The 17851-nt window shown below is 49.1% G+C and overlaps 1 protein-coding gene across 1 annotated transcript in view; it reads right to left on the bottom strand.

Moving 5' to 3' along the window:
- Positions 1-2323: 2323 nt before the first annotated feature.
- NEURL4 (neuralized E3 ubiquitin protein ligase 4) overlaps positions 2324-17851 on the bottom strand; it is a 61435-nt gene continuing 45907 nt past the window's right edge. The window contains exons 24-29 of the mRNA XM_081835605.1: positions 17339-17432; positions 15957-16064; positions 13725-13869; positions 9804-9916; positions 5949-6159; positions 2324-4180 (exon numbers count right to left, since the gene is read on the bottom strand). Coding sequence (XP_081691731.1) covers positions 3976-4180; positions 5949-6159; positions 9804-9916; positions 13725-13869; positions 15957-16064; positions 17339-17432 — 876 coding nt within the window. The 3' untranslated portion in view covers positions 2324-3975. The remainder of the gene's footprint in view (positions 4181-5948; positions 6160-9803; positions 9917-13724; positions 13870-15956; positions 16065-17338; positions 17433-17851) is intronic.

Genomic DNA, 17851 nt, shown 5'->3' with positions numbered 1-17851 from the left:
AGGAGTCCAGGAAAGGCGTCCCCGCTCTCCCCCAACTGAGAAAGGGACCCAGGAGTCCAGGAAAGGCGTCCCCGCTCTCCCCCAACTCAGAAAGGGACCCAGGAGTCCAGGAAAGGCGTCCCCGCTCTCCCCCAACTGAGAAAGGGACCCAGGAGTCCGGGCAGGCTCCACCCCCCCCCAACTGGCTGAAGGGACCCAGGAGTCCGGGAAAGGGATCCCCGCTCTCCCCCAACTCAAAAAGGGACCCAGGAGTCTGGGAAAGGGATCCCCGCTCTCCCCCAACTGAGAAAGGGACCCAGGAGTCCGGGCAGGCTCCACCCCCCCCAAGTGGCTGAAGGGACCCAGGAGTCCGGGAAAGGGATCCCCGCTCTCCCCCAACTCAAAAAGGGACCCAGGAGTCCGGGAAAGGGATCCCCGCTCTCCCCCAACTCAAAAAGGGACCCAGGAGTCCGGGAAAGGGATCCCCGCTCTCCCCCAACTCAAAAAGGGACCCAGGAGTCCGGGAAAGGGATCCCCGCTCTCCCCCAACTGGGAAAGGGACCCAGGAATCCGGGAAAGGGATCCCCGCTCTCTCCCAACTCAAAAAGGGACCCAGGAGTCCGGGAGAGGGATCCCCGCTCTCCCCCAACTCAGAAAGGGACCCAGGAGTCCGGGAAAGGGATCCCCGCTCTCCCCCAACTCAGAAAGGGACCCAGGAGTCCGGGAAAGGGATCCCCGCTCTCCCCCAACTCAGAAAGGGACCCAGGAGTCCGGGAAAGGGATCCCCGCTCTCCCCCAACTCAGAAAGGGACCCAGGAGTCCGGGAAAGGGATCCCCGCTCTCCCCCAACTCAGAAAGGGACCCAGGAGTCCGGGAAAGGGACCCCCGCTCTCCCCCAACTGAGAAAGGGACCCAGGAGTCCGGGAAAGGGCTCAGTGCTCTCCCCCTGAGAGGGGGACCCAGAAGTCCCCGGACAGGCGCCCCCCTCTCCCCAGCTGACTGGAAGGGACCCAGGAGTCCTGCGTGCTCCTGCTCAAGAGGGGAAAGGGACCCAGGCGTCCGAGCCCTGCCACTTGTGACACCCCTCGATTTTAAAAGTGGGGGTGGCCTAGGGGGTTTCCTGTCGGTGTGAGGGGTGGGGAGGGCACCTTACGAAGCCCCCCCATCTGTGCTGAGAGAAGGTCGTGTCCCCTCCCCCCCAACCCCAGATGTGAGAGAAGGGACCCAGGAGTCCGAGAGGCAAAAGGAGCGCTAAGTGCTGCTGGCGACGTCCTCTCTGCCCGCTGGCCTTTCCACACGTGTGAGACACGTGTCTGTCTGTGTTCTGGGGCCTCATCCTATTTCCTGACATTGCAGTCTGCTTTCAACTATTTCCTGGATTTTAAATGATTGTAACCAGACTTGGGACCATTTGGTAAACAGGGAGGGGCCGTTTGGTGATAATATTGTTATGAATAAATCCCCTTTATTCCTCTTCATCCCTTTGAGAAGCTGACCTCCACCCCATCAGAAACACACATTTTCCAAGCGCCTTTCTTCCTATTCTGGGGGGTCTTCCTTTCCTGGGGGGTAGCCCCACTGAACCCCGTGGGACTTACGTTTAAATACATATTCTGATGAGTTTGTGGGTGCTGGACTCCCCTAAACTCCTGGGTCCAGTTAGGGGGCAGCGCCCTGAGCGTGGGCAAAATTTGGCACCCCCATAATATTTTTTTATACAATAATTGTGTAGGCACCCGTATAAATACTGGACTATTATTATTATTTTGCACCCGGCGCCACCCCACTAGTCTCATTAAGGCTTGGGGTGTCAAAAGTTTATTAAGCTAGGCTACTCTCCTGTGTGAAGCAAAAGCTATAATACAAAATAATAATAATAAATTTTATTTATGCCCCAGCCAAGACCGGGCAGCATTTGGGACCTTTTAGTTTAAGAGACGACACGATAGAAGCTTGTAAAATTAAGCGTGGCAAAGGGAAAGTTTTCCTCGTAACACAGGAAATCCTGGGCCTCCCGTGAAGCTGAACGGTGGAAGATTTAGGCAAAGGAGGAAGACGTATTTGCTCATCCAGGACACATTTAAACTGCGGAACTCCTTGCCACAGGAGGCCAACTTGGGTGGTTTTAAAAGAGGATCGGACAAATTCCTGGAGGAGGAGAGGGCTGTTGGTGGCTGTGCTCTCCTGCCGCAGTTGAAGGCGGCAATGCTTCTGGGTACCAGTTGCTGCAAACTGCAGGCGGGGAGAGGGATCTTGTGTTCGAATCCTGCGTGCAGGTTTCCCAGAGGAAATAGACCCAGCAGGCTCTATTTTGGTTGTAGGAAAAAGAGACACGGACACTGAACCAGCTGAATCCTGGTTTATAAACCCTTGCAAGGAAGTTGGGGAGAAACGCACTGTACAACCTTTTAAACTTTTGTTCAAAAAAGAAAAAAGAAAAAAAAGGGAAACGAAGTTTTTTTACAGAGGTAAAAAAAACAAAACACCCCAATGCATGTCATTTTCCAACAAATAAAGTGAAAAAGCAGCATAAATACCATTTAAAATATATATAAATCAAAGGGGGACGGGGTGGGCATTAAAAGCCATGTACCCTTTCGCCCCTCAAGAAAATTCACATTTTTTTTTAAATTTTAATTTGACAACCAACACAAGGTTTTAAATAAATAAGGGAAGGGGGGGGGGAAATAATCAATAGTCTTGAGAAGGGAAAATGGGTGTTAACACACACTTGAGAAATGCGTGCCGGGCTCCTTCAGGATAAAAAGAGCAAGGAAATTTAATTTGCCGGGGGGGGGGGGGAGGGCGATGTGCTTGTTGTACGGGGAATGGGGGGGGGGCGCGGAAGAAAGGAGGAATCACCGGAGTTCTCTGGAGAGAAATCGTGGTACGGGTGGCGAGTTCGAGAAGCTGGGTGTGAAATTTGATAAATCCGTGTCTCTTCTCTTAGGTGGGAATAACTGGAGGGAAATCGTGGTTTGGTTTGAGTTTGAGAAGCTAGGCGTGAAATTTGATAAATCCATGTCTCTTTCCCCCCTGGAACCCACCTTTGAAACCTTCCACGGGGTAAGTGCTTGTTCACAGACTGCGTTAATTAAACACACACACACACACACACACACACACACACACACACACACACACACCATTCCACACCTTATTCCACGACCTTCTTGGGGGCGGTACACAGAGTCGGTGCAGAAGGCTGAAGAAAGAGGGTCGTGGTGGGGAGGATGAAAAAGAAGGACCCCCATTAAAAACACGCACACGTACTATGGAGCTAGGAGACCCACGCTTGGGGGGCGAGTGCAAATCTGCCCCTCTGCTTTCTCTTCCAGGGAGGGGGCAGCAGCTGCCCCCTTCACGCCACCCTCCTGAAATGTCCGATCCTGTCGCAATGCGGCCGTCGAAGAAAAAGAGAGGGGGGCCGATATCACCCCCCAACCGCCCCCCACTTCCTATCCTTTCCCAATGAACAGACTCAACACTGCAGGGGAGGGCGAGTTTGGGAGGGAGGGAGGAAAAGGGTGAATTTTGCCGGTATAGAAACCCCTGGGCGTTCCAGAAAGAGCCCCCACACCCCAAAATCTGCAAAAGTCCTTTTGTGGCAACTAATTCCCCTGCCCCGCTTACCCCCAAAAAACCCTCCCCTCATGCTCTTAAATACAAGGCTCAACACTCCCCAAACATCCCAACCCTCCCAAGTTTAGCTTGTCTCTGTGCAAAAAAAGGAAAAATTGGGGGGGTAGAAGAAGCAGCCGTCTGTGGCCACAAGATGGCGACGCCGTCCTCTGCCCCACTGAGAGACGTGGGGGGGGGGGCAGTCTTTTGTGCCTGTCGATTGCCGTAGCTGTCGTCGTCGTCGCCCCCCCCCAGTCTGTGCGTAGCAGGGAGTCGGGGGTTTTGTTTTTTGGCAAGAGCCGCTACCCCCGCCGCTCTTCCCCGCCGCACGCCGTGGCGTCGTCATCGTCAGCGCTCCTGGGCGGGAGGCGGTCCTCATTCCACGCGGACGAGGAGCCCGTAGAGGACGGTAGCACCTTTCTCCTTGGTGACCCACTCGATGTCGGCGCTGCTGAAGCGGGGGTCCAGGGGCTCGGGGGCCGCCAGCGACTGGGCGCAGACTTTGTAGGACCCGGGGCGGACACACACCTGGAAGGCCACCTGGGCCGAGTGCTGCCGGTGGGACTTTGGGTCTTTGAATCTGTGGGAGAGAAGGCGGGCAGAATCAGGGGGCCGTGAGGTTAGCAGGAGACCTAATAATAATAATAATAATAATAATAATAATAATAATAATAATAATTTATTTATTTATTTATTTATTTATTTATATCCTGCCCTCCCCAGCCGAAGCCGGGCTCAGAGCGGCTAATAACAATACAGTGGTTCCCCGCAAGACGAACGCCTTGCAAGACGGAAAACCCGCTAGACGAAAGGGTTTTCCGTTTTGGAGGCACTTCGCAAAACGAATTTCCCTATGGGCTTGCTTCGCAAGACGAAATGTCTTGCGAGTTCCTGCGGGTTTTTTCCCCTTTCCCCCCCCCTTTTCCTAAGCCGCTAAGCCGCTTATCAGCTGATCCGCTAAAAGCCGCTAAACAGCTAATAGCGCTAATCCGCTAAGCTGTCAATGGGCTTGCTTCGCAAGACGAAGAAACCGCTATACGAAGAGCCTCACGGAACGGATTAATTTCGTCTTGCGAGGCACCACTGTAAAAGTAACACAGCATTCTAAAATCAGTTCATTTTAAAATCAATTCAGAATCAAATTAATGGCAACCATTGGGCTAGAGATCTGCGAGGATTACCAAAGGAGGGGGTCAGACTGTGCCTTGGCCAAAGGCCTGGTGGAACAGCTTCATCTTGCAGGCCCTGTGGAAAGATGTCAAGTCCCGCAGGGCCCTAGTCTCTTGGGACAGAGCGTTCCACCGAGTCGGGGCCAGTGCTGAAAAGGCCCTGGCCTTAGTTGTGACCAATCTAACCACCTGGGACCTCCAAAATGTTGTCATTTGTGGATCTTAAGGTCCTCCTTGGGGCATACCAGGAGAGGCGGTCCCGTAGGTATGTGGGTCCTAGGCCACATAGGGCTTTAAAGGTCAAAACCAACACCTTAAACCTGATCCTGTACTCCACTGGGAGCCAGTGCTGCTGGTAAAGCACTGGGTGAATGTGATCCCGCGTTGAGGATCTCCTAAGGAGTCTCGCCGCGGAATTCTGCACCCGCTGGAGTTTCTGGGTCAGTCTCAAGGGCAGCCCCACGTAGAGCACTTACAATAATCAAGGCTGGAGGTGACTGTCATGTGGATCACAGTGGCCAGGTCAGGGCGAGAGAGGTGAGGGTCACCTGGCCCCCTGAAATTGGCCTGATCCTGTCAACTGTCTTCAAGTTACCAGGGGTTTGGGGGGGGAGGGAGTGGGGGGGCGATCTCTAAACTCTTGGATTTTGAGAATTTGTTTCCCTGCTTTTCAATCCAGATGAACAGTATCCCCCTGCTTGCTTTCTCACCTGCTGCCAAACGGTCTGCTTCTTTGAGTTGGAGAGGAAATAAGAAGCCCATTTCTCCCTCCCTTCCTTTTTTATTCTGTTTACTGCTTCCACATGCTCCTCCTCCTTGTCGATTACAACAACCCCGTGAGGTAGGTTAGGCAGAGAAAGGCAGCGACTGCCCCCCCCCCCAAGCTGAGCGGCGGGATCCGAACCCTGATCTCCCAGCTCCTAGGGTCAAACACTCTCAACGCCAACGTTTCTCAAACCCAGGTCCCCCAGCTGCTGTCGGACTACAACTCCCATCACCCCTAGCAGGCAGGACCAGCAGCCAGGGATGATGGGAGTTGTGGCCCGACAACAGCTGGGGGACCTGGGTTTGAGAAGCGCTGCTCTAACCACTGCGCCACACTGCCCCCCACCAGCTCTTCGGCCAGGATCACCGAAGGTCCCGGTAACAGCACACACACACCCCCCGCGGGATACGTACTGCACTTTGGTGGCGAAAGGCTCCAGTCCGGCGTAGCGCAACGTGGGAGACAGCAAGACGCGCTGAAGATCCTCGCGCCCGTGGGAGCTGTTCTCCTCGGGCTCGTGGTATCCCCCGCTGCCGCCCCCGCCACCCACGCCGCCGCCACCTCCGCCGTTGCCGCCTTGCGGGTCCGCCTTGACCGCGCGGCAGCTCAGGATCGACGTGCTTCCTGCGAAGAACGAGGAGGAAGAGACACGAGTTGGAGTCAGCCTCTCCCGATGGGCTTACGGGGGAAGCGGCCATTGCTTGTTCCCATGGTTAGGGTATGTAATTGGTGCCTCCGTTTTCAGTGTCTAGGCTGTAAACCGCCCTGCGGTCTTTGGATGAAGGGCGGCGTATAAATCAATAATAATAATAACAATGCAAAAAGCAAGACCCAACGCCATGGGTAGGCAAACTTAAGGCCCGGATCTGGCCCAATCGCTTTCTAAATCCAGCCCACGGATGGTCCAGGAACCAGCGTGTTTTTACAGGAGTAGAATGTGCGCTTTTATATAAAATGCATCTCTGTGTTATTTGTGGGGCCTGCCTGGTGTTTTTACAGGAATAGCACGTGTGCGTTTATTTAAAATGCGTCTCTGGGTTATTTGTGGGGCATAGGAATTCGTTCATGTTATTTTCTTCTTCAAAATGTAGTCTGGCCCCCCACAAGGTCCAAGGGACAGTGGACCGGCCCCCTGCTGAAAAGGTTTGCTGACCCCTGCCCTACACAATCTCTTGGGATGTCTAGATTGGCAAAGGGTCCCACCGCTCAGGTAGCCCTCCGAGGTTTGAGTTAGTGTGTGCTGAGCTTTCCACACATGGCTACTCCATGTTGCCTTTATTTATTTTGTTAAATAAATCATGACACAGAGCAGTATAGTGGTACCTTGGTTCTCAAACCACATCTGTTCCGCAAGTCCGTTCCAAAACCAAAGCGTTCCAAAACCAAGGTGTGCTTTCCCATAGAAAGTAATGCAAAATGGATTAATCCGTTCCAGACCTTTAAAAACAACCCCTAAAACAGCCGTTTAACATGAATTTTACTATCTAACAAGACCATTGGTCCATAAAATGAAAGCAGTTAACAATGTACTGCAGTCACCCAATTAATCAATCAATCAATCAATCAATCGGTAGCTGGACTGGGTTCCACACAGTCACAAAAGAGAGCCGCAAAAACAAAAACACAAAATAAACAGCAAAAACACAGACAGACCTTGGCGTAACACTCAAAACGGAAGTGTGGCACTCAAATTGGAAGCGTAATACTCAAAATGGAGCATGTTCAGCTTCTGAAAAAAGTTCCCAAACTGGAACACTTATTTCCGGGTTTGCAGTATCCCAGACTTTTAATTCCACTCTGGGCAGTCCTGCCTCTTGCCTTAAGACTGCCTTAGGTGTACACTTTGGGGTAGCAAATAATGATCTTAAGAATTTTGATTGTACTGTTTCAAGGGTCTTAAGGTTGGCAGAAGGGCTAATTTGAGAGCCATACAGGAGTTGGGCTAAAGATTTTGCCTGGAAAACTTTAAGGGCCATCGGGAGGAAGCCAGCTCCTTTCCTTCTGAATAATCTAAGGATGGCATTTGCACTTCTTCCTGCTGATATAGCTGATGTGGTCAGGTGTGCTGACAATTTGGCATTATAAGAGAAAGTAATGCCTAAGTATTGGAAGGTCTTAGTCTGTTCAATGGCGTTTCCTTTTACGCTCCAATTATCTTTCCTGAAGGAGCGGTTAAAATGTACAATTTTGGTTTTGGCAAAGTTAATTGTTAACAACTCAGTGTTACATTGGTCACTAAACTTTCCTAAGGCACGTTTCAGACCCACTTTGGTTTGAGAGAGAAGAACAGCGTCATCCACATACATTAAAACCCCTACAACATTATTTGGAATCCTCCCCCGAAATTCTACGAAAATACCTTCTGGAAGATTCCTCAAGCTCAGTATCATATGAGGTGGCCAAATTTTGCACTTTAGCAATCAGGAAGCGTAAATCTCTTTTGTTGAATGGCACACTGCGAAGGTCCCTTGTGTAATTTTCCCCCCCCTGATGTTGTTGTTGATTTCCTTTTGTTTGATCTTGTGGTGTTCTGTGTCACTGGCTTTTGCCGCAATAAAACTAACTTGAACTTGAACTTGGTTTGCAGTATCTGGGTTCCAAGTTGTTTGAGTACCAAGGCGTTTGAGAACCAAGGGACCATTGTATGTCATATGTGTTGTAGTTCATTTAAGGTTTGATTCGCCTAATTTTAAGACCTGCTGAGGAGCAGGTGGCGGTTGTTAGGTGTAAAACCACAGAATTCAAAGTGGGTGTGCTTCCTTTCCCCCACAAACTCTCATGGGACGCGGTTTCCTAGGAACAAAATTTGAGCTGTCTGTCGAGCAGGGGGAAAGGTAAAATTGAACAGTTGCTTGAGAAGTTCAGGATGTCTGAGTGTGCAGGTGCCAGATCACCCAGGGAGGCTGGTTTTGTGAAGGAGTGTCAGCAAGTAGAACGTGTGGTGTTCGAAAACACTGAGCTCTTTCAGTCAGCTCTGGGTAGTCTGTTGTATCTGTCACAGTGGAGCAGACCAGATATAGCGTTTGCTGTCAATCTGCTCAGTAGTGGAATGGTATAAAGCGGGTGCTGCGTTACCTGCAAGATAGCAAAGACTTTTGTCTTAGGTTGTCAGCTCAAGGAGAAGTCAAACTGACTTGCTTTGTGGACGCAGACTGGGGCAACCTCGAGGACCGCAAATCAGTGTCAGGTCTAGTGGTGAAGTTTGGGGACTCAGGAGTTGGGTGGAGGTCCCGGAAGCAAAGTCTCATAGCGCTTTCATCTAGCTATCGGATGCTTGCAGAGAGTTGGAGTTCTATGTGTGTTTGAGTTACAGATAGGTAGCCGTGTTGGTCTGCCATAGTCAAAACAAAATAAAAAAATTCCTTCCAGTAGCACCTTAAGTTAGTTAACTAAGTTAGTTCTTGGTATGAGCTTTCGTGTGCATGCTACTGGAAGGAATTTTTTTATTTTGTTTTGACTATGTGTGTTTGGTCGAGGAAATCTGTGGGGAAAATTGTCTGCCCGTTGTGGTGCATGAAGACAATCAACCGTGCCTTAAATTGGCTGAGACAGGGCAATTCAAGGCGAGGACCAAACATTTGGACATACGTTTTCAAAATGTGTGTCAGAGCGTTCGTGAGGGGCTAGTTGCTCTGAAATACTGTCCCTCAACGAAGAACCTCGCTGATGGTTTCACAAAACCATTAACCTTCCAGAAGCATGAGGAGTTCTGTGAGGGTTTGTGTATGGGGAAAGCATTGTTGGCTATTGTCCCCAGATGCAGGACAAGAGGGGGTGTGGAGTTTGGAACAGACAGGGTTAAAACTCCGTGGTGTCCTGCATCTGGGAGGAGCCCGAAGCAGGGCCAGACGTCACAGGCTTTGTCTGTGAGAGTTACTTTCAGTTCTCACTGAGAGACACAGCTCAACGGACAGGCTGTGTCTGTGTGCTTTTGGAAGCGCGGAGTGATGCCTTTGTAATGGCGGAGGTTTCCGATGGAGAGACTGATTTATGGCTTGTAAATAAACGCTTCTAAAGATAAGAACCGATCTGTCTTTGGACTTAATTTATCCCTTTCTCACACCGGGTCAGGACCGCTGCATTTACTCTGCTATCCTGCCAGGTCGGCGCTTCCGAGCAGAGCTGCCCAGAGGAAGCGTGACTGGACAGAGGATTTATATTCAATATTCGCATAGGAACTGCCCCGTAGGGGACAGTGACAAAAGCATTGCAGAGGCAGAAGCTGGCATCCCGTACCCCCAGCAAACACAACCTGGGCACCCCCTTACCTGGCACCAACTCTCCTTGATCCAGCATGCGCCGGACGGACCCGATGCTCGTCCCGTGATAGGCCATGTGCCATTTCTTACAGGTGCTGCCCACCTCCAACCGGGGATTCACCCTGCCGAGAGGAGAGGAAAGGGTTATTTCGGGGTGCAGAATGAACCCACAGAAAAGAAGGATTCCAATAAGTGCAAAACCCTGTGAGAACAGGATGCTGAACTGGTGGACCACTGGCCTGAGCCAGCAGCAGTCTTCTGATATCTACCGTATTTTCCGCTCTAAAGGACACGCCTTGTTTTAGAGGGGGAGAACAAGAAGAAAAAAATTCTCCCCCTCTCTGCTCAGCGCCCCTTCAGCGAAGCGGCAGGAGAAACGGAGCCAGTGTGGTGTAGTGGTTAAGAGCGGTAGTCTTGTAAGCTGGGGAACCGGGTTCGCGTCTCCGCTCCTCCACATGCAGCTGCTGGGTGACCTTGGGCCAGTCACACTTCTCTGAAGTCTCTCAGCCCCACTCACCTCACAGGGGGAGGAAGGGAAAGGAGAATGTTAGCCGCTTTGAGACTCCTGAAGGGGAGTGAAAGGCGGGGTATCAAATCCAAACTCTTCTTCTTCTTCTTCCATTTCTCCTCTCGCTTGGCTGAAGGGGCGCTGCGCAGCTCTCCCTCTCTGCTGAAGCCAAGAGAGTCATGCTCTCCCGGCTTCAGGAAAAGGAACCCGAAGCCTCCAGAGCGCAGCGCGAATACCTGCTGCGCTCCGGAGGCTTCGGGTTCCTTTCACTGAACCCCTCTCGTTCTCCAGGCTTCAGCGAAAGCAACGCAAAGCCTCCGGAGCGTGGAGGGAGCGCTCCCTCTGCGTTTCGGAGGCTTCACGTTGCGATCGCTGAAGCCAAGGAGCCTGCATTCGCCCCATAAGATGCACACACATTTCCCCTTCATTTTTGGAGGGGGAAAAGTGCGTCCTATAGAGTGAAAAATACGGTACATGGTGGCTAGGGAACAACTTGCACCTTAATATCAGCAAGACAAAGGAGATGGTGTTGGACTTTCGGAGGAAGAGAAGAGAACTAGCCCCATTGTGTGGAGAGAGTCTCTTCCTTTAAATTCCTAGGAGTTTATCTCAGTGAAGACCTTACTTGGAAAATCAATACAACCCAGGTGGTTAAGAAAGCCCAACAGAGACTCCATCTCCGCAGAGTTTTGCGGAAGAACGATGTCAATCAACATCTGATGATCTCCTTCTACCGGTCAACAATAGAAAGTGTCCTTTCATACTGCATCACGGTGTGGTACGCTGGTTTGACATCATCTGATAGGAAGTGCCTACAGAGGGTGGTGAACACAGCACAAGATATTATGGGCTGTCCCGTGAATCCACTGGATGAAATAGCGGAATAACGTTGCCTCAGGAGAGTAAGGAAAATTCTCAGGGATGATTCACACCCTGGCCGGCACTTTCCGGATCTCCTGACCTCAGGCAGAAGATACAGAAGCAGGATTAGTCGTACCAACAGGGTAAAGAACAGCTTCTATCCATGGGCTGTTAGGCTGCTGAATGGAAAGATAACAACAGGGCAACTGACTTTCAGGTTCGTCAGTAAACAAGGGGAATTAAGACTAAGAGAGCTGGGGGGGGGGGGCTGCTCGCATGATCTCACTGTATACAAATTGTACAAGTGACAATAAAAGTATTTCAGTGTTCATATTGCTAGGCTAGGGAGACTCACAGCTCTGTAGTTTGTGCTTCTAGGCAACGCCTCGTGTGCCCCCCTTCCTTTTTAAAAAAAATTATTTATGCTTTTCGGATTTAGACATTTCACTAATTTTACAACCATTTCAACATTTCAAAACTTGACTTCCTTCCCCCTCTTTCTGGGGTTCCTTAAATCAGGCACCCCCAAACTCAGCCCTCCAGATGTTTTGGGACTACAACTCCTATCATCCCTAGCTAACAGGACCAGTGGTCAGGGATGATGGGAGTTGTAGTCCCAAAACATCTGGAGGGCAGAGTTTGCCTAGGCTTGCCTTAAATACATTTTTAGTATCTTCTGCATATCCAAATTAACTTAATTTGCTCATTTATTCATCTGCTTCAAATATATACTCTTATAAAGCTGCAGGTTATTACAATAATCCTGCCAATGTTCCTATCTGTTTACAATTTATCTGCAAATACTCAATAAAACATTTCCATTCTTTTATAAAAAGTTTGTCTTGATTTCTTATTCTTCCGGTAAGTTTCACCATTTCTGCATATTCCACAAGTTTTTGCACCCGTTCTTCTTTCCATTTTTGGGCAAGTAACATTCCTGCCGCTGTAGTAGCATACATAAATAAGTTTCTATACAATTTAGATAGTTCTGTCCCTATAATTCCCCAGAGAAAAGCTTCTGGTGGGTTTTTTTTTTTTTACAAAAGTAATTTTAAACATCCTTTCCAATTCATTATCTATCATTTCCCAGTAAGCTTTAACCTTGCTACAAGACCACCACATACGATAAAAAGAAACTTCTTTCTCTTTACATTTCCAACACTTGTTTGATTTAGATTTACAGTGGTCCCTTGGTTCTCAAACGCCTAGGTACTCAAACAACTTGGAACCCAAACACTGCAAACCCGGAAGTAAGTGTTCCGCTTTGCGAACTTTTTTCGGAAGCTGAACATGCTCCGTTTTGAGTGTTACGCTGAGGTCTGTCAGTTTTTGCTATTTATTTTGTGGTTTTGTTTTCGCAGCTCTTTTTTGTTTTGTTTTTGTGACTGTGTGGAACCCAGTTCAGCTACTGACTGATTGTGTGACTACAGTACATTGTTTATTGCTTTCATTCAATAATTAATTATTATTATTATTATTATTATTATTATTATTATTATTATTATTATTTATACCCTGCCTATCTGGCTGGGCTTCCCCAGCTACTCTGGGCAGCTTTCAACAAGATATTAAAATAGTAATGCATCAAACATTAAAAGCTTCCCTAAACAGGGCTGCCTTCAGATGTCTTCTAAAAGTCTGGTAGTTGTTCTTCTCTTTGACATCTGGTGGGAGGGCGTTCCACAGGGAGGGCGCCACCACCGAGAAGGCCCTCTGCCTGGTTCCCTGTAAGCTCACTTATCGCAGGGAGGGAATCGCCAGAAGGTCCTCAGAGCTGGACCTCAGTGTCCGGGCAGAACGATGGGGTTGGAGATGCTCCTTCAGGTATACTGGGCCTTTGAGGCCCATTAGGGCTTTCAAGGTCAGCACCAACACTTTGAATTGTGCTCGAAAACGTCCTGGGAGCCAGTGTAGGTCTTTCAAGACCGGTGCTATATGGATCCATGGTCTCGTTAAGACAGTAAAATTCACGCTAAATGGCTGTTTTAGGGGTTGTTTTTAAAAGTCTGGAACGGATTAATCCGTTTTGCATTGATTTCTACGGGAAAGCGCACCTTGGTTTTGGAATGCTTTGGTTTTGGAACGGACTTACGGAACGGATCAAGTTTGAGAACCACGGCACCACGGTATACATTTTTGCCAATTTGCTCAATGTTAGGCCCGGCTTTCCAATCCAGCCTCCATAGGTAAAGGTAAAGGTTAAGGTAAAGGGACCCCTGACCATTAGGTGCAGTCGTGACCGACTCTGGGGTTGTGGCGCTCATCTCGCTTTACTGGCCGAGGGAGCCGGCGTACAGCTTCCAGGTCATGTGGCCAGCATGACTAAGCCGCTTCTGGCGAACCAGAGCAGCGCACGGAAACGCCGTTTACCTTCCCGCCGGAGCGGTACCTATTTATCTACTTGCACTTGGACGTGCTTCCGATCTGCTAAGTTGGCAGGAGCAGGGACCGAGCAACGGGAGCTCACCCCATCGTGGGGATTCGAACCTCCAACTTTCTGATGGGCAAGTCCTAGGCTCTGCAGTTTAACCCACAGCGCCACCCGCGTCCGACCTCCGTACCTGAGGTTAAAACGGCACCACCCGAAAGGCAGAGCGTAGTCCCGGGGAGGCTCGCCCCGCTTGTAGTAGGCCTCGTCGCCCCGGAGCTTGTGACACGACTCGCAGTAGCAGAGGCTGAATTTGGGGTCTTCCACGAAGTAGTCGTCTGGCAAAAGAGATCAGATGAGGCAGAGGCAGCCAGGTCAGAAAAAAAACAGGGGAGGGGAATCCAAAATATGCCCCCGCGCGTTCTGCCACGGCACACGAAAAAGAACCTTTGGCAAGGCTACAGCATTCGCATTTTGAAAACGAATAAAGAGCAAGCTGTTTTAGTGTGGCAGCGCCTGAACTTTGGAACTCCCAGCCTATTGACATCACTCAAAAGTAATAATAATAATTTATTATTTATTCCCCGCCCATCTGGCTGGGTTTCCCCAGCCACTATGGGCAGCTTCCAACAAAACACTAAAATACAATAACCTATTAAACATTAAAAGCTTCCCTAAAGAGGGCTGCCTTCAGATTTCTAAAAGTCTATTAGTTGTTGTTCTCTTTGACATCTGAAGGGAGGGCGTTCCACAGGGCGGGTGCCACCACCGAGAAGGCCCTCTGCCTGGTTCCCTTTAACCTCACTTCTTGCAATGAGGGAACCGCCAGGAGGCCCTCAGAGCTGGACCTCAGTGTCCGGGCTGGACGATGGAGGTGGAGATGCTCCTTCAGGTATACTGGGCCTTTGAGGCCGTTTAGGGCTTTAAAGGTCAGCACCAACACTTTGAACTATGATCAGAAACATACTGGGAGCCAATGGAGGTCTTTCAGGACCGGTGTTATATGGTCTTGGCAGCCGCTCCCAGTCACCAGTCCACATTCTGGATTAGTTGTAGTTTCCGGGTCACCTTCAAAGGTAGCCCCACGTAGAGCGAATGGAAGTGCAAGTGGAAGATAACCACAGCATGCATCACTCTGGCCAGACAGTCAGCGGGCAGGGAGGGTCTCATCCTGTGTACCAGATGGAGCTGGTAGACAGCTGCCCTGGACACAGGGCATTTGTTTACACGCAGGAGATAAGAAACTTGCTGCGAGGACTCAGCTACCTTAGTCAAAAAACAGTGTTTTGAGTGCGTTATAAACATGCAACAGCCGGTGGCATTGGAGAGCAATTAAAAATAAAAGATCTGTGGTTTACCATAGCCGTTTTCCCCTTTTGTTTTAATGATTTAATTTCTGACGTACTTATAGCGTGTTTTTCCCTGTGTGTAGATCCACCCCAATCGGTTTTTAGTCTGTTTTAATTTCAAAGGCCTCCAATTTTTTGTTAATTTTGCTTACAGATAATTTTATTCTTTTATCTGTTTTGTAAACTATTTTCAGGGTTGCTGCTGTTGTTTTTACAACCCAACGATGTATAAATTTCATGAAATGGGCAGATAAGGCCACATTTGCACCACGCATTCGAAACACTGGGATACCAGTCCTGGCTTCTGCCCAAGGAATCCTGGGAAGTGTAGTTTGTTAAGGGTGCTGAGAGCTGTTGGGAGACCCCTCCTTCCCCCCCCCGGAGTGGTTTAACCATCAACCCCTCTTCCCAGGGAACTCTGGGAACTGTAGTTCTGTAAGGGTGCATCGTTCCTGGCAGACTCATCTGGAAGAGATTCTTCTATTTAAAAAACTGAAGTATTCAATTAGTGAGGTCTGATTTCTACAAACTCTTCCTCTTTTTCTAAGAAAGCCTTCCCCAATCTGGTTTCCTCCAGATGTCTTGGACTACAACTCCCATCCGGCTGAGCCCCGCTGGCTGATGGGCTTTGTAGTCTAAAATGTCCGAAGGGAACTGGCTGGAGAATAATAATAATAATAATAAAAAATTTTATTTATACCCCACCCTCCCCAGCCAAGACCGGGCTCAGGGCGGCTAACACCAGATATAAAAACAATTAATTGAAAAACAACTTTAAAAAACAAGATTAAAATACAACATTAAAACATTAAAATACAGCCTCATTTCAGTGGAAACTCAAATCAAAAACTTTTTTGGGGATGAAAACGTCAAGTCTTCACCAAGGCGAACTATCCAGACTGGTCCTACATGGGCCAGAAAAAAGCCAGGGAGAAGTGAAGAGAAAAGAGAAGGCTCTCTACTAAACAGTTTTAAAAAATAAAAAATAGCATAAATATAATTTGTGCATGTTCCTAGGCCTGGCCGGCATGGAATAAATTATGCAAATCTATGCAAATGTGCCTAATTTTGCTCACCAGGCAGCAGCAGGAGGTCTTTGAAGCGGGCACAGAGGGCGTGGTATTCACAGGTCTTCATGGTGTTTAGGTCTACAGGGGGAGTCCAGCAGACGCTCTCCTTGATACCTGCAAATACAGGTGTTCAATACAGGTGAGCCAGACAACCACACCTCCAGGTGATATGTGCCACCTTTGGCTATCAGAACTTTGTCACGGCTAAAAATTGGCTGCTGTTTCTTTAATGCTAAAAGAACTAAGTCAACATGAGTCAGCGGCCTACAATGACTCAAGCAACCTTTCACCAAATTGTACCTGTATAGAGTGCAATGACAAACCTAGACAGCATCTTAAAAAGCAGAGACATCACCTTGCCAACAAAGTTCCATAGAGTTAAAGCTATGGTTTTCCCAGTAGTGATGTATGGAAGTGAGAGCTGGACCATAAAGAAGACTGATCGCCGAAGAATGGATGCTTTTGAATTCTGGTGCTGGAGGAGACTCTTGAGAGTCCCATGGACTGGAAGAAGCGCCATTCTGAAGGAAATCAGCCCTGAGTGCTCACTGGAAGGACAGATCCTGAAGCCGAGGCTCCAAGACTTTGGCCACCTCATGAGAAGAGAAGACTCCCTGGAAAAGACCCTGATGTTGGGGGAGATGGAGGGCACAAGGAGAAGAGGATGACGGGGGACAAGATGGTGGGACAGCGTTCTCGAAGCTACCAGCATGAGTTTGACCAAACTGCGGGAGGCAGTGGAAGACAGGAGGGCCTGGCGTTCTCTGGTCCAGGGGGTCACGAAGAGGCGGACACAACTAAACGACTCAACAACAACAACATATATAGAGTGGTCAATATTAGTGTTGGGTGTGGGTTGGCTGGATGGTAGAAAGCTGGTTGTGTTTGGTGTGCATAAAAGCTGTCGATCGTGGTTGGGGAAGAAGGCTTTTAAAGAATAAAAGCAGCAATACAGTGGTACCTCGGTTTACAGACGCCTCAGGTTACATACGCTTCAGGTTACAGACTCCGCTAACCCAGAAATAGTGTTTCAGGTTAAGAACTTTGCTTCAGGATGAGAACAGAAATCGTGCTCCAGTGGCGCGGTGGCAGCGGGAGGCCCCATTAGCTAAAGTGGTGCTTCAGGTTAAGAACAGTTTCAGGTTAAGTACGGACCTCTGGAACGAATTAAGTACTTAACCTGAGGTACCAATGTACTCTGCAAAAATACTCTTTCTCAAAGACTCTTTTGTGCCAACTAAGGTCTGAGGACTAGGCAAAGGAGTAAAAAGGAGGTCAGAACCTTTTCTTTTTCAAAACACTGACAAACTTGCAGCAGCAAGGGTTGCAAAAACAAGGAAGACCAGTTCTGGAAAAGCAAAGGGGAGATGGCGGGACTGTATGCTCACCGTCCACCATGTCTGCCTTCTCCATATCGCCCTGGTTGTGGGGGTCGGCTCCCTCCGCTCCCACAGCTGGAGTGTCATTCGTCACGATCGTAACCTAGGAAGAAAGCAGTGCTTGAGAAGCAGAGAAATTAAGGACAGAGATCTGGGAAGAGGAGGAAGCCCTCTCCCGTCCCAGAGCTTCTGGCAACTGGTCTTCAGAAGCATTACTGCCTCTGACCATGGAGGTATTATTATTATTAATAAAATTATTATTAATAATATATCGTCCTATACCCGGAGGTCTCTGAGCAGTTCACAAAACAAAATCAAAATATGAAAACACAAATTTTTTCGCTCCTTAAGACGCACTTTTTTCCTCCTAAAATGTAAGGGGAAATGTCTGTGCGTCTTATGGGGCGAACGTGTGGTCCCTGGAGATGAATTGCCCATGGGTGTAAAGGAGATCATGCTTTTTTTTTTTTTTTGAAAGAGGGAAGGGGGTGTTGAAACAAAGCCCAGATCGCAAGCGATCGG

This window comes from Podarcis erhardii, assembly GCF_964252035.2.
Source record: "Podarcis erhardii genome assembly, chromosome: 13".
Classification (NCBI taxonomy): domain Eukaryota; kingdom Metazoa; phylum Chordata; class Lepidosauria; order Squamata; family Lacertidae; genus Podarcis; species Podarcis erhardii.
This window is presented reverse-complemented; position numbering and strand designations above follow the sequence as displayed.